General features: G+C 49.3%; 2 protein-coding genes across 6 annotated transcripts; both read left to right on the forward strand.

Annotated features, from left to right (window-relative positions):
* The first annotated feature begins 23 nt into the window (after positions 1-23).
* FASTKD5 (FASTK mitochondrial RNA regulator 5) lies at positions 24-8,815 on the forward strand. 3 transcript variants are annotated; one of them, XM_087962663.1, is made up of 3 exons: positions 24-115; positions 2,573-3,200; positions 6,114-8,815. In XM_087962663.1, exon 3 carries the CDS (start codon positions 6,137-6,139, stop codon positions 8,543-8,545), a length of 2,409 nt encoding a protein of 802 aa, XP_087818789.1. In that variant the 5' UTR covers positions 24-115; positions 2,573-3,200; positions 6,114-6,136; the 3' UTR covers positions 8,546-8,815. The 3 variants fall into 3 exon arrangements, with proteins under 3 accessions (XP_087818789.1, XP_026547578.2, XP_087818790.1); XM_026691793.2 differs by lacking the exon at positions 2,573-3,200; XM_087962664.1 differs by lacking the exons at positions 24-115; positions 2,573-3,200 and adding an exon at positions 4,618-5,022.
* On the forward strand, positions 24-24,244 carry UBOX5 (U-box domain containing 5). Of its 3 annotated transcripts, none has more exons than XM_087962671.1 (6): positions 24-115; positions 13,924-14,009; positions 18,120-18,220; positions 19,977-21,153; positions 22,117-22,287; positions 23,748-24,244. In XM_087962671.1, the coding sequence occupies exons 3-6, from the start codon at positions 18,167-18,169 to the stop codon at positions 23,954-23,956; spliced, it is 1,611 nt and encodes a 536-aa protein (XP_087818797.1). In that variant the 5' UTR covers positions 24-115; positions 13,924-14,009; positions 18,120-18,166; the 3' UTR covers positions 23,957-24,244. The 3 variants fall into 3 exon arrangements, with proteins under 3 accessions (XP_087818797.1, XP_087818798.1, XP_087818799.1); XM_087962672.1 differs by having other exon boundaries at positions 22,120-22,287; XM_087962673.1 differs by lacking the exon at positions 22,117-22,287.
* The last annotated feature ends 731 nt before the right edge of the window (positions 24,245-24,975 follow it).

Consider the following 24,975-nt stretch of genomic DNA (forward strand, 5'->3'; position numbering starts at 1 on the left):
GGCTCTCTTCGCCGGAAGTGCGTGAGGCCACCCGACCGGAAGTGGTCCTGCGGAGGGAGAAAAGAGGAGCCTCGCCGAGCGGCCGTGGCAGGAAAGGAAAGGGAAAAGGACTGCGGTGAGTGAAGGGCCGGGAGAACAAGGGACGGCCTGTGCTTTTCATGCCGAGGGGAATGAGGGGACGAAAGAGACCGGTTCGCCTTTACCCCCGCCCCTCACACAGAGGGCGAAAGGTTGACGCATTCGCGGGGGAGGGGCTGGCGCAATCGAAGCCTCGCCCTTCGCGCGTCTTACGTCACAGCCCCCACCGGCCTGCGTGGCCACGCCCCGGGCAGGACCGCTGGGTGGTTGGGGAGGCGGCTCTGCGTGGCGGTGACGTCATTCCCCAGGAATTGCGCAATCGGCCGGTAGGATCGAGTGGGGGGTCTCCTGTCTCCCCTCCCCCATTATCAGGGGCGCCTGCTGTCATCTCAGATTGCTGGAGCCTGATAAGAAAGCGATGGGTGGAGCCTCTTTGGGGGGCGGGGCAAGGGGCGGGGATTTGGTATCCAGCCAAGACTTTATGCCCTGGAGATCTTTCCCCTCTGCCCACCTAGGGAGCCAACCACAGGTAGTCCTCGACTTACGACTTACAATTGAGCCCAGCATTTCCGTTGCTAAGCGAGACCCTTCCTTGCTGCAGGCCCATCTGTCAGGAATGGTGTAATGGTCTCCTGCTTGGGTGGTGGGTGGGGTGGGATTGGACTAGATGACCTACAAGTTCCCATCCAACTCTGTTAATTTGCAAAAGTAAAGTGTTAAGTGAAGAATTAAAAAAAATAAGGGGGAATCTTGAGTACTATGAAACGTGAAATAAATTCTATCAGTGGTTGCATAGAAGAAGGCAGGAATTCTGGGACATAAAAAAAAAGTTGAAATCCACGTCTTACACTTGTAAGACCCTTGGCTTATATCTTGCAAGTCTGGCTAGCCCAAGAGTCTTCCAATTTGGCAAGTGTAAGATTTGTGGACTTCAACTCCCAGAATTCCTGAGCTAACAAGACTGGAGGAGGAATTCTGGGAGTTGAAGTCCACAAGAAAGCTGTCAAGTTTGAAGCCCCCTGGGCTAGATATTTATATAATTTATGTCACCCATCTGTCTGTCTGTCTATCATCCAGCCAGCCATATACTCTCTGTCTATCTAGTTCTGGATCTAGATCTTTATATGATCTATATCATCCATCTCTATCTATCTATCCTATCAATCATCTATTTCTCCCTCTCCCTTCCTTTCCTCCAGCTAGCCGAAGGGTCTTCAAACTTGGCCACTTTAAGACTTGTGGACTTCAACTCCCAGAATTCCTGAGCTAACATGACTGGAGGAGGAATTCTGGGAGTTGAAGTCCACAAGTCTTAAAGCGGTCAAGTTTGAAGACCCCTGGACTAGATTCTTGCAAACGAGTGATCAACCCTCAAGAAATCTCATCTGACCCATTTGTAGAGCTGTTCTGGTTGCATTCGCTCTAGTTTGGATATCTCTTTCCCCAAGTAATGAGCAGTTTTAATGCTTAGGTAATTATCAGTTGTTCAAGGAAAGTCAGCAAATACCCTAGGAATTATTATTTTTCTCCTGTCAAATCCTGTTTTTTTTTTTTCCCTTAGTGGAAGAAAACCCAAACGATCTAGTTTCCCCACATTCGGCCTATATGGATTGATGCAGCCCCTCTCACCTAGGTCAGGGAGGGCCTGTAATAATGGCACTCTTAGTGAGCTTTCAACCTCTTTTGTGAAATGCCCAAAATGTCTACAGCGTGGGGTTGATGGAGGCTGCAACAAGGCCATTTTCATTCCTTCTGCTTTGGTTGCAAGGCCTGGAGACTTAAAACATAGGAATAATGGTTACAGGAATTGGATTTGGCCAGTCTAGAGAAAAGAAGGAGGGGGGGGGGGACACATGATAGCAGTATTCAAGTATTTGAGGGCGTGCCAGAAAGAGGAGGGGGTCAACTTATTTTCCAAAGCACCTGAAGGCAAGGCAAGAAACAATGAATGGAAACTAATCAAGGAGAGAAGCAACCTGGAATTAAGGAGAAATTTCTTGGCAGTTGGAACAATTAACCAGTGGAACAACTCAACCTCCAGACATTGTGGGCTTTTCCTCACTGGCGGTTTAAGAGGAGACTGGACAGCCACTTGTCTGGAATGGTATAGAATCTCCTGCTTGAGCAGGGGATGGACTAGAAGACCTCCAAGCTCCCTTCCAGCTCTATTCTGATTGAAACATTCCGCTGTTGGTTGAGCATTGCAGCTGCCCTAGATTAGTAACTTTTGAATGTTTAGTACCCCTTTTTTAAAAACTTCCATTGTTTCTCCTCCCTATTGTAGCCCCCCAATTCATGCTCTGTTTTTCAGAGGAGCGCTGCTATCCTTTTACTACTGGTTGTTCTCAGCACTAGGTGGCAGTAACGGATCGTAGTTTCCCTCCCTTTAATCCAAAGCGAGGGCACCCGCTGTGCGCCTTGCGCAGTCTCACGCATCTTTTTGCCCGTTTTGTGGCTTTTCTGTTTCTATTTGTTCTTTTTTTCCCCCTGCAAGGGATTGATTTCAGGGATTAGGAGCAGATGGAAAGGAGAAGGATGAAGGAGCCTCTATCCATTTTACACCATTTTACAGACCCCAGTGGCCTCGTTTCCTCCCTGAAGACTAAAAGCAAAATGTCCGCTCCAAAATCTTACCACCAGCTGTAAACAAGTCCTACCTTTATATTATGCATCGTTTGAATGTGTGGATGGGACATAGAATGAAAATGAAATGAAATGAAAGAATTAGAACTAAGGAGAACTTTCCTGACTGTCAGGACAATTAGTCAGTGGAAGGACCTGCCTCCAGAGGTTACAGTTGCTCTAACATTGGAGGTTTCTAAGAAGAGATTGGACAACCATTGGTCTGAAATAGTAGAAGGTCTCCTGCTTGAGCAGCGGGTTGGACTAGAAGACCTCTAAGTCCCCTTCCGCCTCTGTTATTTTGTTAAGACCCAGGCTTCCCTAAGATCTGATAGTACCTAATAATACTTAAAAGGCTGTACAGGAAAGAGAGGACAATTTATTCTCCATAACACCCAAAGGCAGGACAAAGAAGTAATGGATGAAAGACCTCCAAGGTCTCTCTCTCTCAGCTGTGTTCTTCTGAATGATACAACTCATATGCCTTTTGTAGACCAAAGGTTGGTTTTTCCCACTACAACAACCCTGTGAGGTGGGCTGTAGAGAGAGAGAGAATGGGACTAGCCCAAAGTCACCCAGCTGGCTTTCATGCCTAAGGCGGGACTAGAAGTCTCTGTCTCCCAGTGATTGGCCCAAAGTCACCCAAGCCACTTTCATGCCTAAGGTGGGACTAGAACTCCCTGACTCCTAGTGATTGGCCCAAAGTCAGCCAGGTGGTTATCATGCCTAAGACGGGACTAGAACTCCCCATCTTGTGGTGATTGGTCCAAAGTCACCCAAGCCACTTTCATCCCTAAGATGGGACTAGAACTCCCCATCTTCCGGTGATTGGCCCAAAGTCACCCAGCTGGCTTTCATGCCTACGGCGGGACTAGAACTCCCGTCTCCTGGTGATTGGCCCAAAGTCTCCCAGCTGGCTTTCATGCCTACGGCGGGACTAGAACTCCCCGTCTCCTGGTGATTGGCCCAAAGTCTCCCAGCTGGCTTTCATGCCTAAGGCGGGACTAGAACTCCCTGTCTCCTGGTGATTGGCCCAAAGTCACCCAGTTGCCTTTCATGCCTAAGGCGGGACTAGAACTCCCCGTCTCCTGGTGATTGGCCCAAAGTCTCCCAGCTGGCTTTCATGCCTAAGGCGGGACTAGAACTCCCTGTCTCCTGGTGATTGGCCCAAAGTCACCCAGTTGCCTTTCATGCCTAAGGCGGGACTAGAACTCCCCGTCTCCTGGTGATTGGCCCAAAGTCTCCCAGCTGGCTTTCATGCCTAAGGCGGGACTAGAACTCCCTGTCTCCTGGTGATTGGCTCAAAGTCACCCAGCTGGCTTTCATGTCTAAGGCGGGACTAGAACTCACCATCTCCTGGTGATTGGCCCAAAGTCACCCAGCCATCTTTCATGCCTAAGGCGGGACTAGAACTCCCTGTCTCCTGGTGATTGGCCCAAAGTCACCTAGCTGGCTTTTATGTCTAAAGTGGGACTAGAATTCACAATAAATAGTCTGATTTCTAGCCCAGCACTGTAGCCACTATTTTACTGTTCCACAAGCTCAGCAACTTTTTCAGTTGTGTGGACTTCGACCCTCAGGTCGGAGGCACCTGTGCTTCCTAACCTTTTAAGAGTGTAGAAAATGGAATGTTTCCCCTTTTAGTTGTACCGGCCAAGAAAGGGTTCTGCTTTATTCAGTATTCTTATTGTAGGGAGATAGACTCTTAGGTGTCATGCCATGCCTTAGCGTGAGAGCTTTGTTGCACCAAAATCATGATATCCGTCCAGCATATCTAGGAAAGGGCACAGAATTGATTGAAAGAGAAACCATGATGGGATAACACGAGAGGGAAGTTTTTGGCGAAGAGACTGAAAAGATGGGTGGGTGGATGGATGGATGGATGGATGGATGGGTGGGTGGATGGATGGGAAGGAAGGAAGGTGTGTTCAACGATTAATATCCATGTGTGTTCTTGCATACTTGTTTGAGGGAGGAAGATAGACTTATCAATGGATTGCATTCTTCTGTATTTTTATAAATAGAAAAATGGTATATGGGTCAGTAGTAAGAAACAAAGTTGAGGGTGGAAAATTTTCTAATCCTGAAATAATTGACTCCATTTCTAGGTTGGTTCATTCATTCATTCCTCACCTTTTCTTATTTTTACGAATACCTCAAGGCGGTGAATATATCCAACACCCCTTCCTCTTTTTCCCCCATAACAACTTGGAATAGCGTTATTGTCACTTTGAATCTACACTAATCGGCATATATTAAAATGAAATTTCGTGGCATACAGTTCTCAGAAGGGTCACCACCTCCAATATACAACCCTGTGAGGTAGGTTGGGCTGAGAGAGAGGGACTGAGCCAAAGTCACCTAGCTGGCTTTTCCTTCCTAAGGTGGGACTAGACGTCAAGGCTGGCCCAAATTCTATCTTAACAGAAGGGGAAGGGAAGGTGGAATTATTGGGAGTGTCGGGAGAGGCCAAGCCTGAGAAAGTTCCAGCACTTCAAGGTCATGTTATGGGAACTTTTCCAACGGCACAGACTGTCTCCCAAAACACAAAGAATGTGTTGGGATTTGTGGACAATGGACAGTGGGTGGCCTAAAGAGGGGATTTATTCATGCTGCTTTCTGTGGGAACCTTTAGAATTGGCTTTGCTTCTTCTGTGCCTATATCCATGATGGTGAACCTATGGCACACGTGCCTCAGAGCCATTTGTGTGGGCACGCGAGCCCCAGCCAAACTTACCTGCACTGTGCATGCGCGCCCCTCCCAGCTGATTTCCAGCCCGTTTAAGGCCATTTTTCCCTCCTGAGGCTTGAGGGAAGCCTCTGCAGCCTCAGGAGGCCAAAAAAACAGGTCTTCCAGAAAGACTGAAAGTGCCGAAACGGGCCCATTTTCAGCCTCCTGAGGCCTCCCTCGAGCCCCCGGGAGGGCGAAAACGGCCTCCCCCAGGCTCCAGAGGCCCTTCCGAGGCTGAAAACGGGCCCTTCCGGTATTTCCGGAAGGCCCATTTTTCGGCCTGCCGGGGCTGCAAAGGCTTCCCTCAAGCTTCCAGAAGGGCGAAAGCAGCCTCAAACGGGCCAAAAATCAGCTGGGAGGCAACATGCCCAGTGCACGTAAGGGGGCGGGGCGGGGGTGTGGCACAGGCATGCGTGGGGGGAGGGTGCATTGCATAGAATTGATGGATGCTAAAACTCACCGTTACCTGCTTTCTAGCCTGGTGACTTTTAACTACTCAACGTATGTAAAAGAAGAGCCCGGAGAATTGCTTAAGTAGAATTGTTTCTAGCTACTCTTGTTAGTTTTCTTTGGGCATAAGAGCGCGTTGGATTCTTTGAAGTTCTGTAGTCTTTCAGAATATCTCTTGATTAACGACAGAAGAAAGTGGAAGCCACTTATTCTTCATCTGCCCTTTTTTCAGTACCCGGCCCGGTAACTGTGACCATGTCTGCGAGGATAATATGCCGAAGATTTTCAGGGCGATCTTGTAAGGCGCCGGCATTTCTCGAGACGGAGACCGCGAAGAGCTTCCCCCACGAAGAAGAGAGCCAGAGGATCCAAAGAAGGGGCAGAGACCCTAAACTTGCCGTTGTGCTCAAGGCTTGGAAGCCACCAGGCTACCAATTACATCCTTATCCCTCCATTTTCTGGAAATCCAAGTCTCTCCTTCACAAGGATGCCCTCCAAGGTTTGGGAGAAGGAGCCCTTGAGTATGTTCGCTCCCGAACTAGCGTTAGATGCATCCAGAATGCACCCAGTGTTTTCTGTCGCCCAGGACTTTCGAGAACAAAGAGCATGTTTCCAGATTTGGATAACGGCTACGCTTTCTGCACTCAGGCATCCCCGAGGGACTCGTGGCTGCGGTCCTCCGTAAGGAATGACAAGGATGAGGCCCATTCCAGGCCTCAAGGCAGTAAGGAAGTGGCTAGACAATTCCAGAAGCAAAGGCCCGGGTACAAATCTCTGTGTTACAACCCCGATGAACGCCGTCAGCCCCTTTCAGCCGAGGAGTGTCATTTCATCCTCCAGAACGTTTCCGTGTTGAAAGAATACATGAAGCCCAAGGACATCGTGAAATCTTTCTCCCGGCTGAGCCATTTGCCCGCAGAAAAACACCGGGAGTTCAAATCCGGCTCCAGATTCGCGGTGCTGTGTCAGGGTGTCGCCAAGAATGCCCGCCTGTTTGGCAACGTGGAGCTAATCATGCTTTTGAAGGCCTTTGTTGCCTTGGGCATCCCGCCCGTCCATTATATGTTGAAGGTCCTAGAAGCCGAATTTGTCCGACGGGTGGAGGACCTGAGTTTGGATCAGCAACTGCTGGTAGCCGATCTCTGGCGTTGCCTGAATTGCAGGGTCCCCCAATATCTGGGTGCCATGTTGAACGATGTCAACGTGAATTGGAAGGATCTGTCTTTGACTCAGTTGGTCCAGCTGGCCTACATCATCGGCGAAGGCCGAACGGTCCCAGAAGAGTTAGCAAAGAAATTGGAGGCCTCGGCTTTGAAACATTTGCAGGCCCTCAATCTGGAGGAAGTTGGGATCATCTGCTTAGGCTTCTTCAAGTCCCAAAGCAATATGTCCGAACTCCTCTTGAGAAAAATCGGAGACAAAATTTGCGGCTCCTTGGGCGACATGAGCAGCTTTGCCATCGTGAATGTGCTCAAGATGTTCCGCGGGGTTCACCTGGACCACTTGGACTTCCTAAAGGAGCTGGGGCAGGTCATTCCTCCCAGAATTGCCACTCTCAGCATGCCAGGGGTCATGCACATCGCGTTCGCCTGCTCCTCGTTGCATTATTGCGACGAAGACATCCTGGACGCGATTGCGGCCACAGTCCCCTCCAAGGCAGCCGTGTGCCGTACCAAAGACATCGCGAAATTGCTGTGGTCCTTTGGAACCTTGAACTACCAGCCTCCCAACGGAGAAGAGTTTTACACCAGCTTGTTGGAACAGCTGGAATCGAGGCTGTTCGAATACAATAAATTCCCTGAGCATCTGATCACTTCCTTAATCGGGTTGGCCTTTGTGGAGCGTTTCCCCTACGATTTGCTGGACTACACTTTGAGTCCCGAGTTTATTGAGTTAAGCAGCAGCTGTAAACATGACCTCTGGAAAGATTTTTTCACCCTCGACGGCACGGTGGGAATCGAGTGTCCGGGCTACACCGGCAGCCGTCTGAGCAGCCAAAGCAAGCAAGAGATGGCGGGGAAAATGCAGAATTATTTCTTGAAGCAGGAATTTGATGCGGCTTGGTCCCTCCTGGAGAAGATGCTGGGCGGCCCTCAGTTTGTCAAGCTCCATGCCGTCTTGCCTCACGTCAGGTCTGTGGATTTAGAAATCCGTTTGGACGCCGACCGGAAGCCGTTGCCGTTTAATCCGGAAGGCGCAGCCGGAGGGCGCTTGGAACTGAAAAAAAACGGCACCCTCCTCACCGATAACATCATTCAGCGGCTTCTGAAAGGAAAATCACTCAGCCCGCCCGGCCAAAGCGAGAAAGATCAGTATGTTCAGGAAAGGGCAGAGTTGCGCGGACTGCCTGTTTGGAAAAAAATTGAATTTCCCGATGCCGAACCTGGTTTGGAGACTTCGACTGATGGGAAAGTGGAAGGACGACCGTCTCCGATAAACCAGGAGCAGCAGGAATGTGTGAAGTTAGCCCTTCAGGTCACCAATCGAAACCAATACCGGTATCACTCAAGAGAGCTGCTGGGACTGCACGCTATGAAAAGGAGACAGCTCCGCCGAATGGGATACATACCAGTAGAACTGCCTTTTTGGGAGTGGTTTCCGTTACTCAAATGTAACCGGGAGGAACAGCGGAAGTATTTGTACCAGAAAGTGTTTGAAAGGTAGCCAAAACATTCCGTTAGAACCAGGTTCAAAATCCTCGTGGCAATGGCTTGAGTTTTGAGCTTTTGAGGTGACGTAGGATGGAAGCCGCCCCTCTTGTGAACCACACTTGTATTTTCCAAGCTGCTTAATTTCTGATTCCCCTTTCCCTCTTGCAAGGGTTGTAGTTAATATTTGAAGAGGGGTAATGCTAGCTTTCGTCATGTGCCTCTTTTGAGGGCGAAAGGACTTCACTGTCATCCTTAAGAAAATAAAATGTAACTTCTAATGCAATTTGATTTCACTTATGCTTCATAACTTCGCCCCCAAAGGAGCAGCCATTATAACTTGGAAAAAAACTCAAGGAAAGCAAAACTTTGTGAATAATCATTTTATTTATTTACACACACACACACACACACACACACAGAGAGAGAGAGAGAGAGAGAGAGAGAGAGAGAGAGAGAGAGAGAGAGAATTGCCACATCTCACATTCAATTTCTCACATACTTGACAGTCTGAGAAATGGGAATTAAAAGTTGCCTGAATTGGGAGAGATGTGAGAAGAATTGTAAAATGCTTTGCGGGTGTATATATACGCATAAGTGAGAAAGAGAGTTGGATATGTGCATAGATGAATAGGAGTGGATGGCAGTGTCTGTCCCACGCTGATTGATCTTGGAAGCTAAGTAGGATTGTAATTATTTGAATGGGAGACCACTAAGAAGTCCTTGGAGTGTGGGTTAGACTGGGAAGACAGGAAATATCTCAGGAAGGCATTGGGAAATCACTTCTGTATTGCACACCAAATAAATAAATCTATCTAATCTAATCTGTCTATCTATTTTGGAGATGGCTAAGTGAGTTTTGCCCTGGTTTACGCCCCTTTCTTGCCACCATTGTTAAGTGAATCACTGCATTTATTAAGCTAGTAACCCGTTTGTTAAGCGAATCTGGCTTCCCCATTGACTTTGCTTGTCAGAAGGTTGCAAAAGGGGAATCACGTGACTCTCAGGAACACTGCAACTGTCATAAGTACATGCCAGTTGTCAAGCCTCTGAATTTTGATCATCTGACCACAATGATGCTGCAGTGGGTCGTAAGTGCGAAAAACGATCCTAAGTCACTTTTGTTCAGTGCCGTTGTCATTTTGAATGAAGCGTTGTAAGTCGAGGACTATATATATATGTGTGTGTATGTATATGTATGTATGTGTATATATATGTATGTATGTATGTATATGTTTTCTGAGGTTCTCGCGGGTATTTGTATGTGGATCTTTGGTTATTCGGGTTTTGTCCCATGTAAGATTGGAAGTATCTAGGCGACATTTCGATGAAGTCTCATTCATCATCTTCAGGCTTGTGTCTTCAGCTCTGTGCTTCTCAGAGTGATGTGAGCTTGCAGCTGCTTCTTCCTTTTAACTGCTAGCCCCAAATTTAAAACTGAAACGGCTGTGAAAGTCTGACTCACAGAGGAACCCAATACAGAAGCCTGATGATGGCAGATGAGATTCTGCCAAAACGTTGCTACAACTTTAAAAAGCAGTTTGGCTAATGCAAAAACAGTTGTGTGATATTGTCACATCCCACTTTTATTCTTGGCTAAAAACCACTGCCAATGCCAAAGGGAAAGCTGGATGCTCAAGTGAGGACAAAACACTGCAACCATTAAAATGTACTTTAATTGGCTTTTGTGTATTTTTATTTCTTCTGCATAGTGTTGCCTGGATGAAGCTCGTGGCAGTTTCTTCCTCAAAACGGTTAGAAACAGGAGAGGAAAACCAAATAGATTCAGTTGGAACAGTGTTTTTCAACCGTGGGATCTTGAAGATAGGTGGACTTCAACTCCCAGAATCCCCCAGCACAGATCCTGGGAGTTGAAGTCCACCTATCTTCAAGATCCCACGGTTGAAAAACACTGAGTTAGAAGGTAGATTGGAAATCCAGATAGTCCTTGACTTACGACAGTTCATTTAGTGACGGCGCTGGGAAAAATGACATACGGCCGTTTTTCAGAGCTACAACGTTTGCATCTTCCCCATGGTTGTGTGATCAAAATTCAGATCCTTAGCAACTGACTCATACTTACGACCGTGGCAGCGTCCCCTGAATCCCCTTTGGCGACCTCCCGACGAGCAAAGTCAACGGGTGAAGCCAGGTTTCACTTAACGACCAGGTTACTAACTGACCAAGTGTGGTGATTGGCTTAACGGTGGCAAGAAAGGTTGTACAATGGGGCAAAATTCGCGTGACAGAGGTCTCAGCACAAATTTGGGGTTCAATTGGGATCGTAACTTCAGGGCTATCTGTGGTTCATCGTATGATGGGATTATAGTTGTTGGTCTGAGATTCATATGCATTGTTTTAGGCAAAGGCCTTCAAACGTGGCAAATTTAAGCCTTGTGGACTTCAACTCCCAGAATTCCTGGAACTAACATGACTGGAGGAGGAATTCTGGGAGTTGAAATCCACAAGGCTTAAAGCTGTCAAGTTTGAAGGCCCCTGATCTACAGTATCTATCTTCATATCTCATATCTAGCCCTGTGTCTGTCTGTCTGCCTATATTCATCTATCTATATCTATATCTATCTATATCTATCTATCTATCTGGCATTCATCTAGTCTGTATCTATATCTACCTATCTACCTATCATCTATCATCTATCTATGCTAGTATTCAAGGCTTTAGCCTGCTCAACCCCAGAATTCCTGGATCTAACATGACTGGAGGAGGAATTCTGGGAGGTTGACAGTCCACAAGGCTTAGAAGCTGCCAAGTAATGATGAGCCTGGTTTAGGTAGTCGTTTAGCTCTTCTACAGGGTTGCTAATTTTCACCCCCTGCTAACTATAATATTCATTACAATTATTTTATAACCACCCTATGCCATCCATTCACCACTTTCACAGTCTGTAGACTAATCCTGTCCTTTTGGGGTTGTTGCAAATCATTGCTTCGAATGATGGTGAATAATTGAAGAAGAAAGTTAACAGAATAACCGAGTTGGAAGGGACCCTGGAGGTCTTCTAGTCCAACCCCCTGCCCAGGCAGGAAACCTTACACACCACTTCAGACAAAGGGTTATCCTAGCTGGCTGGGGAATTGTGAGAGATGAAGTCCACATCTTTTAAAAAACTTCAGTGTTGAAGCATTCACAGCTTCTGGTGGCAAGTTGTTCCACTGATTAATTGTTCTGACTGTCAGGAAATTCCTCCTTAGTTCTAAGTTGCTTCTCTCCTTGATGAGTTTCCACCCGTTGCTTCTTGTCCTGCCTTTTGGTGTTTTGGAGAATAGCTGGACTCCCTCTTCTTTTGGGGCAGCCCCTCAAAATATTTGAACCCTGATCTCCTGTCTCCCCTGGTCCTTCTCTTCCCTAGACTAGCCAGGCCCAGTTCCTGCAACCGTTCTTTATGTGTTTTAACCTCCGTTCATCTTTGTTGATTAATCTTTGCATATCTTAAATTGATTGTTTATTTCTCTCCCACATTTATGGGTGGAATCAGTGGTGGGATTCAAATAATTTAACAACCGGTTCTTTGCCCTAATGATTTCTTCCAACAACCAGTTCACCAAACTGCTCAGGAAGTTAACAACCAGTTCTCCCAAACTGGTGCGAACTGGCTGAATCCCATCGCTGGGTAGAATCCAAATTAGCTTTGTTAGACTGAAGGCAATTGCACTTAGATTTGTATACCACTTCATAGTGCTTTACAGACCACGCTCTAAGTGGTTTACAGAGTCAGCATCTTGCGTCCAACAATCTGGGTCCTCATTTTATCTACCTCGGAAGGACGAGTCAACCTTGAGCCGGTCAGGAAGGAGAATGAGAAAGAGAAATAAGAGAGGGAGGGAAGGAGGGAGGAAGGGGAAGGGAGGGAGGGAGGGAAGGAAGGAAGGAAGGAAAGGATGGAAGGAAGGAAGGAAGGAAGGAAGGAAGGAAGGAAGGAAGGAAGGAAGGAAAGGGAAGGAGAGATGGGGAAGGAAGGAGGGAAGGGAGGGAGGGAGGAAGGAAGGAAGGAATAGCAATAGCATTGACATGCCACTTCACAGTGCTTCCCATCCCTCTCTAAGCGGTTTACAGAGTCAGCCTCTTGCCCTTAACAATCTGGGTCCTCGTTTGACCCACCTCGGAAGGCTGAGTCAACCGTGAGCCAGTCAGGAAGGAGAATGAGAAAGAGAAGTAAGAGGGAGGGAGGGAAGGAAGGAAGGAAGGAAGGAAGGAAGGAAGGAAGGAAGGAGGAAGGAAGGAAGGAAGGAAGGAAAAGGAAGGGGAGGAAGGAAGGAAGGAAGGAAGGAAGGAAAGGAGAGATGGGGAAGGAAGGAGGGAGGGAATAGAAGGAAGGCAATAGCAATAGCAATAGCATTGACATGCCCCTTCCCAGGGCTTCCCATCCCTCTCTAAGTGGTTTACACAGTCAGCCTCTGGCCCCCCCAATCTGGGTCCTCATTTTGCCCACCTCGGAAGGATGGATGGCTGAGTCAACCGTGAGCCAGTCAGGAAGGAGAATGAGAAAGAGAAATAAGAGGGAGGGAGGGAGGAGGGAAGGGAAGGGAAGGGAAGGGAAGGAAGGAATAGCAATAGCATTTACATGCCACTTCACAGTGCTTCCCATCCCTCTCTGAGCGGTTTACAGAGTCATCCTCTTGCCCTCAACAATCTGGGTCCTCGTTTTACCCACCTCGGAAGGATGGAAGGCTGAGTCAACCGTGAGCCAGTCAGGATCGAACTGCTGGCAATGGGCAGACGTAGCTTGCAATACTGCAGTCTAACCCCTGCGCCACTACAGCTCCACATAATCCTATTGTATTTTGAGAATGATGTCAACAGATACCTGTATTCTGTAAATTGTAACACAGGTACTCCTCCACTTACAACAGTTCATTTTGTGACTCTTCAAAGTTATGACGGCACTAAAAAAAATGACTTATGAATGTTTTTCCACACTTACAACCATTGCAATATCCCCATAATCGTGATGATTGTGATCAGAATTCAGACCCTTGGCCACTGACTCATATTTATGACGGTGGCAGTGTCCCGGGTCTTGCGATCCCCTTTTGCGACCTTGTGACCGGCAAAGTCAACCGGGAAGCCAGATTTACTTAACGACCGTGTTCCTCACTTAACAACTGCAGGGATTCGCTTAACAGTAGGAAGAAAGTAAAATGGGGCAAAATTCAACAACCGTCTCGCTTAGCAACATGTCGGGCTCGACTGTTGTAAGTTGAGGACTACCAGTACCGGGCTACAAATTGACGGCAAATTACAACTTTTTTCCAGTTAAACCAGAATATAAACCATATTTCTGGGCCACTTCAGCAAGCTTCTGTCACGACAATGCAGGTTTCTTTTCCAGATTAGCCAGGATGGATCTCAAAACAATTTGTATTCGTTGCCAGGTGCCACCAGAACTTTAATATCGTCGATTGTCCTAGCAGAAGAATGCAATGAATTGAAGATCAAATTGAAGATTGAAAGGAACCAGGTACCTTTGACACACACACACACACACCCATTATAACTTTTAAGTTGTGAAACTCATTTCGTTTGTGAAATCTCGAAGCACCAGGAAAGGGACACAAGCGAACCTCATGAACAAAAGTTGATCGAAACCTACCGTATATACTCGAGTATAAGTCGACCCGAATATAAGCCGAGGCACCTAATTTTACACAAAAAAACCTGGGAAAACTTATTGACTCGAGTATAAGCCGAGGGTGGGAAATGCAGCAGCTACTGGTAAATTTCAAAAATAAAAATAATTAATTTGGGAAACGATCTCACTATCATGAAAGGTTTAATTGATTCACTAACCCAAAAGAAGAAGATGATGATGACAGCGGGAGGCAGGAGTCACTCTCTTCCCCTCCCTCGGAGGCCCCCTGAGTCAGGAGTCACTACCGCCGGCGCGGCCCCAGTCCCGCGTCGCCTCGGGAAGGGAAAGGCAAAAAGGAAGAGCCGCGGCAGCGCTTGCAACAGCAGCAGCGGCACCGGAGGCTCAGGCTCAGCGGCTCCTGGTTTTGCCCCACCCTTCCCAAGGCAACATGGGACTGGAGCCGGGAGCCGCACTGGCGGCAGCAACTCCCGACAGCCCCAGCCGGACACCTGAGCGGAGATGTAGGGAGAAGGCAAAAGCGACGGAAGATCCTTCAGGGGAAACTGAGGGGGAGACTCACCCTTGGTCCAGATGAGCCCCCTTCCCCGCCCCTAAGGAAGCAGAGGCAGCCAGCAAGGGCAGGCAAGCCCCGCTTCACAGACTCCATCCGTCCTCACTCCCACCCACCCACCCACCCACCCACCCAAAGCCACGAAGTCCCCCAATCGCGCAGCCCAGAATTGCCCTCCCCTCAGGGGCAGCAACGACGCCCGGTTTTTCCCGAGACAAGAAGCTCCGCCGTGCAATGAAAGCACCCTGGCTCTAGGCTCGCGGGCTCAGAAAACAACGCGAGCCGAGGTGGCTTCGGCTCCGCTCGGCTTCTCCAACATCCGGCACCGCCCAGCCAGCGCGTGAACAGACGCCGGAGAGTGTTCTATGTGCCGGGCCCGGCAAGTCTATGAGTCAGCAGCAGCGTGTGGAACAGGGCGGCGCCGGAGATCATTGGCTGCCTCTTTCGCAGCACGGAGGCCTCCCGGCTGGCCAGCTGCTCTCCTCCTTCTCTGCCTGTTTGTTCTGTGTGACCGAGGAGGAGGAGACCGGCCGGCTGGTTGGGGAGGCTTTCTGCGCCGAGGAGGCGGCTGCTGGTGTCCGGCTTTGCTCCGCTTCTCCGATGGTCTGGCGTGGCCCTGTTCTTTACTTGGGCAGCCGGGCGCCCACAACGGCGCCCACGGCGGCAACAGGCTCCGCTCAGGTGTCCAGCTGGGGCTGTCGGGAGTTGCTGCCGCCGGTGCGGCCCCAGTCCCGCGTCGCCTCGGGAAGGGAAAGGTACATAGAACAGGGCGGTGCCGGATGTTGGAGAAGCCGAGCGGAGCCGAAGCCACCTCGGCTTGCGTTGTTTTCTGAGCCCGCGAGCCTAGAGCCAGGGCGCTTTCATTGCACGGCGGAGCTTCTTGTCTCGGGAAAAACCGGGTGTCGTTGCTGCCCCTGAGGGGAGGGCGATTCTGGGCTGCGCGATTGGGGACTTCATGGCTTTGGGTGGGAGCGAGGACGGACAGAGTCTGTGAAGTGGGGCTTGCCTGCCCTTGCTGGCTGCCTCTGCTTCCTTAGGGGCGGGGAAGGGGCCTCATCTGGACCAAGGGTGAGTCTCCCCCTCAGTTTCCCCTGAAGGATCTTCCGTCGCTTTTGCCTTCTCCCTACATCTTCCCTCTGTTAAAATTCCCCACACACACACACACACACTTATTTTCGGGAGGATAGATTTCGTGTCTGAGCATTCTCACATGACGGTGGGTCTTTTCCCCCCTAAAAACAGTTAAAAAAAGAAAAAATATATCCTCATGCAAGAACTTTTCTGCTTCCGATTACCCCCATGCTTAAAAGTTGCAAAGGAAACACGGAAGCAGGGAAGCGCCTGCCCAGCTCCGGAGCTCCACACCATTTTTTTTTTCAGAGGGGAATCTGACTCGAGTATAAGCCGAGGGGGGTTTTTTCAACACAAAAAATGGGCTGAAAAACTCGGCTTATACTCGAGTATATACGGTATCTTTCCTAGATCTTCAGTGTGAATCGTTTTAAAGGCTTTCTCAGCATTTCTCCTTCGGTGTTACAGCCTTGGCCAGGTTGAAGATGTGTGGACTTCAACTCCCAGAATTCCCCAGCCAGAATAGCTATTCTGCTAGGCTGGCTGGGGAATTGTGGGAGTTATAGTCCACAAGTCTTAAAGTTGGCACTTTGGAGACTTCTGCTAGGCTGGCTGGGGAATTCTGGGAGTTGAAGTCCACATGTCTTCAAACTGCCAAGGTTGAGAAACATCGTTCTACTGTCTACTACCATATCCAAAACATCATTTGACAGATGTTGTCAGAGGGATTTATTAATCTACACCAGGGTGTCAAACACAAGGCCCGCGGGCAACCGCCCGCCAGACCTCGCCTGATGGCCCGCAGGTGCCGCCGCCAGCCTTGCAGCCTCCCTTTTTTTTCAATGAATTTACTCCGTGCCTGCACGGAGTAAATTCATTTTAAAAATGGCTCAAGTTAAAAAAAAAAAATTACTTACCTTCCGGGACCTGGCCCGACTTCTTCCTGCCCCGCACTGCTCCCTGGGTGTCGGACGTGACGTTATCACGTGACGTCCGCCCGACATCTCCAGGGATCAGAGGAGCGCACGGACGCCATGGAGAGGAGCAAGAAGAAAGAAGTAAAAGAAAGAAAGAAGTAAAAGGTAAGTAAAGTAAATGGAGGGGCAGATGGCTGGGCACTATAAAAGGGGCAGATGGCTGGGCACTATAAAAGGGGCAGATGGCTGGGCACTTTAAAAGGGGGCACAACATAGACCTACAGATACAACCGGCCCTTTGATGGGGACCAAACTGCTGATGCGGCCCCCGATGAATTTGAGTTTGACACCCCTGATCTACACTAAAGTGAATGGATTATACATGATGCAATATATAGAAGTGGCCTCGTAGTTTTCCAACTTTTAGGCCAGGGATGCCCAGCTTTGGTCACTTTTAAGACCTGTGGACTCACAATTCCCACAATTCCCCAGCCGGCTAGGATCCCCTGAGAAAAGCAACATTTCCCACACAACATCCAGTTAAACCAAAGGTGGGGAACTATGGCCCTTTTATGATTTCTGGACTTCAACTCCCAGAATCCCTGAGGCAGCATGAGGGAACGATGGGCCTTTTATGACCTGTGGACTTCAACTCCCAGAATCCTCAGCCAGCATGGGGAACGATGGGCCTTTTATGATTTCTGGACTTCAACTCCCAGAATCCCTGAGGCAGCATGTGGGAACGATGGGCCTTTATGACCTATGGACTTCAACTCCCAGAATCCCTGAGGCAGCATGAGGGAACGATGGGCCTTTTATGACCTGTGGACTTCAACTCCCAGAATCCCTGAGGCAGCATGAGGGAACGATGGGCCTTTTATGACCTGTGGACTTCAACTCCCAGAATCCTGAGGCAGCATGAGGGAACGATGGGCCTTATGACCTGTGGACTCAACCCCAGAATCCCTGAGGCAGGGGACATGGGCCTTTATGACTGGACAACTCCCAGAATCCTGAGGCAGAGAGGGCATGGGCCTTAGACATCCAACTCAGCCAGCATGGGAGAATTCTGGAAGGATTCAGAATTCTGGGAGTTGAAGTTCACAAGTCATAAAGGAGCCATCTTGAATTGAAACCCTAGAATTTGTTGCTGCAAGGACCGATGAGCAGAAGAATTCATGTCGACAACTCATTGTGATTGTGTAGAAAGGGGGCAGGTCTCTTAGCAGCAGGAAAAGGGAAAGGAAGAACTGGTGCCCCCAGCCTCCTTTTGGGACACCCCCCACAATTGGGCACCTGGTGGTTACGCAAACAGTCCTGGCCTAGCCAGGCCTTCTGTGTGACCCATCGCAAGTCTCATATATATATATATATTTTAAATCATCCGCCATTTGCCAGCCTGCTGGGATTTAAAAAAAACACGTGTTTTTTTAATCGTAGAGCCAGATTAAAATTCAGGAAGCCGATTTCCGTCCACATCCCTAAATATGGTGATCAACCTCTGCCTTCCACAGTTCAAGCCAAGAATTCACTGCAACAAGGTATTTGAATGATGATGATGATGATAATGATAATAATAATAATAATAATAATATGTCCTCCGACGCTACCTGAACAGTTCCTAGGTCCTTGGTTAGGACTTGAGCTTTTGAGCTACCAACCAGCCCCAAAGGCTATGAATCTCATTAATGTTGTTGTTGTTGTTGTTGTTGTTGTTGTTGTTGTTGTTGTTGTTGTTGTTGTTGTTGTTGTTGTTGTTGTTGTTATTATTGTTGTTGTTGTTATTATTGTTATTATTGTTATTATTGTTATTATTGTTATTATAATTATTTATTATTATTATTATTATTATTGTTATTATTATTATTATTATTATTATTATTATTATTATTATTATTATTATTATTATTATTATTTATTCGTTTGTGAAATCTCGAAGCACCAGGAAAGGGACACAAGCGAACCTCATGAACAAAATTTGATCAAAACCTATATTATTATTATTATTATTATTATTATTATTATTATTATTATTATTATTATTATTATTATTATTTCTACATCCTTTTTGGGTAGCCTCATTTTTCTGGTTCCGCTTTGTAGTAGCATTTCATTACAGTGCGGTTCCCTGACACTGTGTATTTCTGCCGCTTCTGAGGTGGTTCAGCTTCCAGTAGTCCTGCAGGCCTATGTCCCAGTTGCTCAGCTATGGGACCCGTGGCCCGTAGCCCACTTGTCGACGGATGCCCAGGTTCCCTAACACCCGATGTGACCCTTGTTAACCCCGGGCGACAACCGAGCTGGTGTAGGCTTCGTTCGGTTGTGTTTCACCAAGATTCATTGCTCCTCAGCTGAGACCTTTCTGGCATGGTTGGACTTGCTGGTAGTTTGCACTACCGCCAGCACGGCTTCTCGGCTTCATTGGAGCAGTGAAGCCCCCCTGCCACGTCAAGGTGGCACCTCATGGGGGGGTGGGAAACATCTCAAACGTAAAGACAAATAACATGTCCTTTGTAGGTTTTATGGTTCTGGAGATTTTGTGATGATGCGTGAGGGCTATTTTGCTTTTATAGAGAGAGATTCATATCAGTACACGAACAGCGTGGCCTCTGGGTATAATTCATTTTGATGCAAACATCAATAACGATAATCATAATAGTTCTATTAATTAATCAAACTTATATAATCCTAATATGAATCAACGTGCTTTTTTTAAGAGTAGTTATTGGATATTTCAAATGTTCCATTTTAATGCCAATGATATTATAAGCCAGTGATGAGAAACCTGTTTGTTGTGGTGGTGCGAAAGCACGCGCTTTGCGCCCCGCTCCCCTGTGTATGCGTGTGCAACACCCCCGCCCCGCCGCCTTACCTGCACTGGGCATGCGTGCACCTCCCAGCTGATTTTTGGCCCGCATGAGACCATTTTCACCCTCCCGGAGTCTCAAGGGAAGCCTCTGGAGCGACTGGAGGCTGAAAACGGGCCTGTTTCGGCACTTCCGGTACTTCCGGAAGGCCCAATTTTCAGCCTCCAGAGGCTTCCCTCGAGCCTCCGGGAGGACAAAACGCCTCAAACGGGCCGAAAATCAGCTGGGAGGCGCACGCATGCGCGGTGCAGGTAACTTTGGCTGTAGCTCGTGTGCCCCTACAAATGGTTCTGCATGTCACCTATGACAAGTGTGCCACAGGTTCGCCATCACGGTTATAAACATACCTGGCAATGCCCTCTTCCACTTTCAGCTGTAATTCAAGGACCGCCTGGGTTCCCCCGTCCCTGACTTTTATCCCGCATTGTAGATTTCCGCCGACGGCTATGAAGTAGAAAACCTCATCTCCGAAGACCCCGTCAAGCGACACCGTGGCTTCCGCTGCGAATACTTCATCAAGCCGCCGGTGCAGGTGACGATTTCTTTCCCCTTCAATGTGGAAATCTGCCGGATTAACATCGATACTTCGTCCGGCTCGTGCCACAACATCACCGGCTTGGATATTTATACTGCTACCTCCTCCAACAAGGCCTGTTGGAATAGCCCGGAGCCCCTTTTCTCTGCTCCGTCCGGCCAGCCTCCGGCGTCGGACAAAGAGACCTTCACCCTGGTGGGCAAAGCCGTCTTAAAGAATCAAAGCAAAGTGACCTTCGGCCATCGTGGCTTCCGGCCCAGGCCTCCTTTCCATCACCAAGCCGACCCTCTCCTCTCCTTTCCCGGCTCCGCCTCTTTGGACTTATGGAATAAAGGCCCGGCTTCCTTAAGCAGTGTCACCTGGCTGAAAATCTGCATTGCTTACGTGGCGGGTAGCGGGCTGCCTTCCATCAAGAGAGTCGAGGTCTGGGGCCAACCGTCCAAGTCGTGCTCTCACGACGTGGTGGACGATGTCCTCCGGGTCGCCACCAAGTCCTCGTTGGATGCCTCGGACAGTCAACTCCCCGCCCTTCCTCTGCCAATGGAGAGTGACACGGGGCCCGACTCCCGGGAACAGAAGCTGGTGGAGGTTCTCCAGGACATCCCGGAAGAGTTCCTGGACCCCATCACGCTGGAGATCATGACCCTGCCCATGCTGCTGCCCTCCGGGAAAGTGATCGACCGAGGAACTCTGGAGAAGTGCAACCGGAGCGAGGCGACTTGGGGGCGTGTGCCCAGCGATCCTTTCACAGGGGTGGCATTCGGCCCGCACACGCAGCCCCTTCCCCACCCGTCGCTCAAGGCGAGGATCGACCACTTCCTCCTCCAGCATGACATCCCCGGCGTCAACCTGCTGGGCCGGAGCCGGGCCTCAGGGACGGTGGTGGCGTCGTCCCTCGCCATGTCATCGCTCAAACGGAAAATCGATCTGGTGGACCAGAACCAGGAGGGAGTCCCGGAGGGCAGCCACTGTGCAGCGGTGGACTTCGCCGTGGCGTCCAGTTTGGGGTTCCACGCAAAGAGGGTGAAAATGGAATGGGATTTGAACTCGTCCCAGATGGATTGCTCCACAGGTATCCTGAGCCTTCCGGTTTGTAAACTTGCAGGGGGTGGTGCTGGTGGAAACCATCCTGTGGGGGAGAAATGTTTATCTGAGTATTGGTTTAATATTCTGAAATCGCTTCAGCTGTTGGTTTCAGAAGCTTGTGAGTCTTTTGTAAGTCTAGTCCCTAAGGTGGGACTAGAACTCACCGTCTCCTGGTGATTGGCCCAAAGTCACCCAGCCAGCTTTCATGGCTAAGGTGGGACTAGAACTCACCGTCTCCTGGTGATTGGCCCAAAGTCACCCAGCCAGCTTTCATGACTAAGGCGGGACTAGAACTCACCGTCTCCTGGTGATTGGCCCAAAGTCACCCAGCCGGTTTTCATGCCTAAGGCAGGACTAGAACTCGCTGTCACCTGGTGATTGGCCCAAAGTCACCCAGCTGGCTTTCATGCCTAGGGTGGGACTAGAACTCACTGTCTCCTGGTGACCCAGCTGACTTTCATGTCTAAGGCGGGACTAGAACTCAACATCTCCTGGTGATTGGCCCCAAGTCACCCAGCTGACTTTCATGTCTAAGGCGGGACTAGAACTCACCATCTCTTGGTGATTGGCCCAAAGTGACCCAGTTGGTTTTCATGCTTAAGGCGGGACTAGAACTCACCATCTCTTGGTGATTGGCCCAAAGTGACCCAGCTGACTTTCATGTCAAAGGCGGGACTAGAACTCACCATCTCTTGGTGATTGGCCCAAAGTCACCCAGCTGACTTTTGTGCCTAAGGTGGGACTAGAACTCACCGTCTCCTGGTGATTGGCCCAGAGTCCATTTTGTTTATTTGCTATTTCCCACCTGATTGTTGTGTGCCACTAGGCATCTCTCTCTATATTGGATAGACAAATAAACACATATCTGTAGCTTGATTCGCCAGGGAGGATGCTCTCTTCGACTCTTCCATGATGCCTCTCTCTAGATCTTTTTTCCCTCTCTTCACAGAAGCGGTGACGCATGAACAGAGGCTGTCCGAAAGTTTGGACAGCGCCTTGAACTCCGCACTTAGCACGATGCCGTTCACCGCGAGTTTGGCTAAAGGCGGGCAACACGGGCACAGCAGCAGCAGCAGCAGCAGCAGCTCCAGCGATGTCTGTGGGGCTGGCGGGGCTTACGGTAAAGCCAGGAAAAAGTTGGCCAACTCATCCTCTTTGCCCTTCTTTGCGGGGACCGATTTGCTGCCTGTCGGACTCCTTGGGAATTTGAGTCTCTCGCCCACGAGAAAGAAAGGGCAAACGGAATAGCTAGCTTCTCTATACTTGGTTGAATTTTTATTTATGTATTTTATCACATTTGGAGACCGCCCCTCTGTCTCTCACAAAGAGAGACTCGGGATAGTGTCCAAATAAAATACGAAAACTTGAAAATGGCCTATAAAAGGAGACTGTGAGTTCTAGTCCCACTTTAGGCATCAAAGCCAGGGGGGGTGCCTTTGGGCCAGTCAACCAGAACACTGTGAGTTCTAGTCCTGCCTTAGGCATGAAAGGGTCCAGTGGCCTCCCCCAGGACATCTGTGAGGGTGAAAACAGCCTCCCCCCCCCCGGGCTCTGGAGGTCCACAAGAAGCCGGAAACAGGCCTTTTTCCCCCCCCTCCCAGAACCTCTGCACGAACCTTGCACTTACCTGCATGGAAAATGGGCTATGTGGAGACTGCTGGGAGGGGGAGGGGCGAGGTGGGCGGGGCCAGCCGGTCAGTTGAAATAGAACCAGCTGTATCTTTAACATCTGGTTCGTCCGAACTGGAAGAATCCCACCCCTGGGGCAATACAAATAAAATAAACAGGGATCTGATTAGACACATTGACCTATTGCCTAGTTGAGCATAGCTGTCTCCACTCCAGCCCACACCCCCACACCCAAAAGACGACCCTCGCGTCAATTGTGGTCGTGCCTCCACAGTCCCCCTTTTCACTTTTTGCATGTCGTTCTGTCACGCCTCTGTTGGAATCTGATTCCGAGGGAGAGGTGGAACAGATGACAGGGAATGGGAGTGGGGCTCCGGTGGTTGTGGAGGAAACTGGGGAAGGGCGCAGGCCAGCTGGGCATTCAGAGGAAGACCCAGGCCCATCCCCTCTTCATCCTAGGGCACGCAAGGAGGAGCGGATCAGGGAGAAACGTGAGTGGCATGGTCTACAGGGGAGGAAAGGGCCCTGATCCCCTTCACGGGCTGCAGCTGTGAGGACTGTTTATAAGGACAAACTGCGCATGGCAAAGTTGCTGGAAGCAAAGTGTGCATTATCTTGGTCGAGGCTTATCTGGGTTATGGCTTCCTCCCAACTGTGGTTGCTCCGTTATCTGGTGGAAGTCTGCAATTTATCATCCTGGCCTGCCGTATGAATTCCTTCAGTGTGGTTTGTGTTGGGTTTTTTTTATATTTCTAATTAACTTTACTTTAGGTTCGGACGGCATTTACTCTCTCTGTAAACTGTTTTCTTTAAGAGTTTGATCTCCAGCCGAGGATAATTGGACATTGGGGGCCAAGTTGGAGGCATTAAAGGGAATTTATTCTATTTTTGTGACTTGGTTCTTTTTGTGTCACGCCCTGGGTCAACACATGTTCTTTTCTTTTCCCTCAGAGCACGACGGGAACCCTGGCCCTCAGGGATGCTCTTCCTGTTCCCGCGCCTTTTCTCCCTACTTCAAGACCGAGGCCGTCTACCAGCTCCCGTGCCGGCATCTGGTGTGTCGCGCTTGTTTGGCTGACCAACCCAAATCTCCCTCTGTCCTGTGCATGAATTGCAAGAGGCTGTTTGCCACCCACGACGTTTCGAGGGTCCACTTTTGAGAGGGAGAATGGGGGGGGGACAGGGGAGGACAACGCGCTCTTCGGAGGGGGAGAGGTGGCCCTGTGGCAGGCCTCATAGTGGTAGCCAAGAGGCAGGACTGTTCCCACTACCCAACCCCCCTTCCCTTCCGCCACGGCCACCACCGAGTCGCACAATGACAACAATCCTACACGTGCTGAACTAAAAGACAAAGGAACTGGGGAGGTTGTGTACAGACAGTATAGAAGGACAGTAGCATTTTAAAGCTGGAGGAATCAAAAGGATAATAAAGCCATATGCTTATCTAATTTTCTTTTTCTTTCTCTCTCTCTCTCTCTCCGAAAACAGTTCATTTCTACATAAAGCGTGTGTAACTTAAGTTCTGGTCTTTGGCTGTGATGACCCAAAGGGGTGTGGCACAAAGGCAACACAGTCAGATAACCAGTAGGAGTCCCTTTATTAGATCTACCTTTGCCCCCGGTGTCCTGGTTACCTTCTGGGCTGGAGAAAAACCCTCCCAGGAACAGCCTTTGGATGCAGTGAATCAAGTCCAAAACATGGTCAACAAAAACTGTAACTATAAGTCCAATCAAGGCAAAATGAGGTAATTAGTCCGGCAGGGCAGGAGAAGGAATTCCAGACGTGAAGGAACGGCAGTAATTCAACCCGGTTGGGAAGACGCCAAGAACGCAGATAACCAAAGTCAACACAAGATAAACTCACGTTTGTTCCCAGCAGCTGCCGCTCTCAGCATGTATCTCTTTTAAACTCTCTTCCCAGCTGTGGCTAATGAAGGGAATCAGGGCCCTTTCCTCCCCCGTAAGCCATGCAACCCACGTTGCTCCCTTCTCTGTTCCTCCCTGCGTGCCCTAGGATGAAGAGGGGGTGGGCCTGGGTCTTCCTCTGAACTCCCTCTCCCCTTGTTCTACCTCTCCCCTGCTCTGCCCAGCTGGACTTTGCCCTTCCTGTTTCCTCCACAGCCAACGGAGCCACACTCCCGCTCCCTGTTAGCTGTTCGGATTCAGACTCTGTTGGGCAT

The sequence above is a fragment of the Notechis scutatus genome, chromosome 4 (genome assembly GCF_049901735.1).
Source record: "Notechis scutatus isolate UNSWTSFEM ecotype Mainland chromosome 4, rNotScu1.2, whole genome shotgun sequence".
NCBI lineage: Eukaryota > Metazoa > Chordata > Lepidosauria > Squamata > Elapidae > Notechis > Notechis scutatus.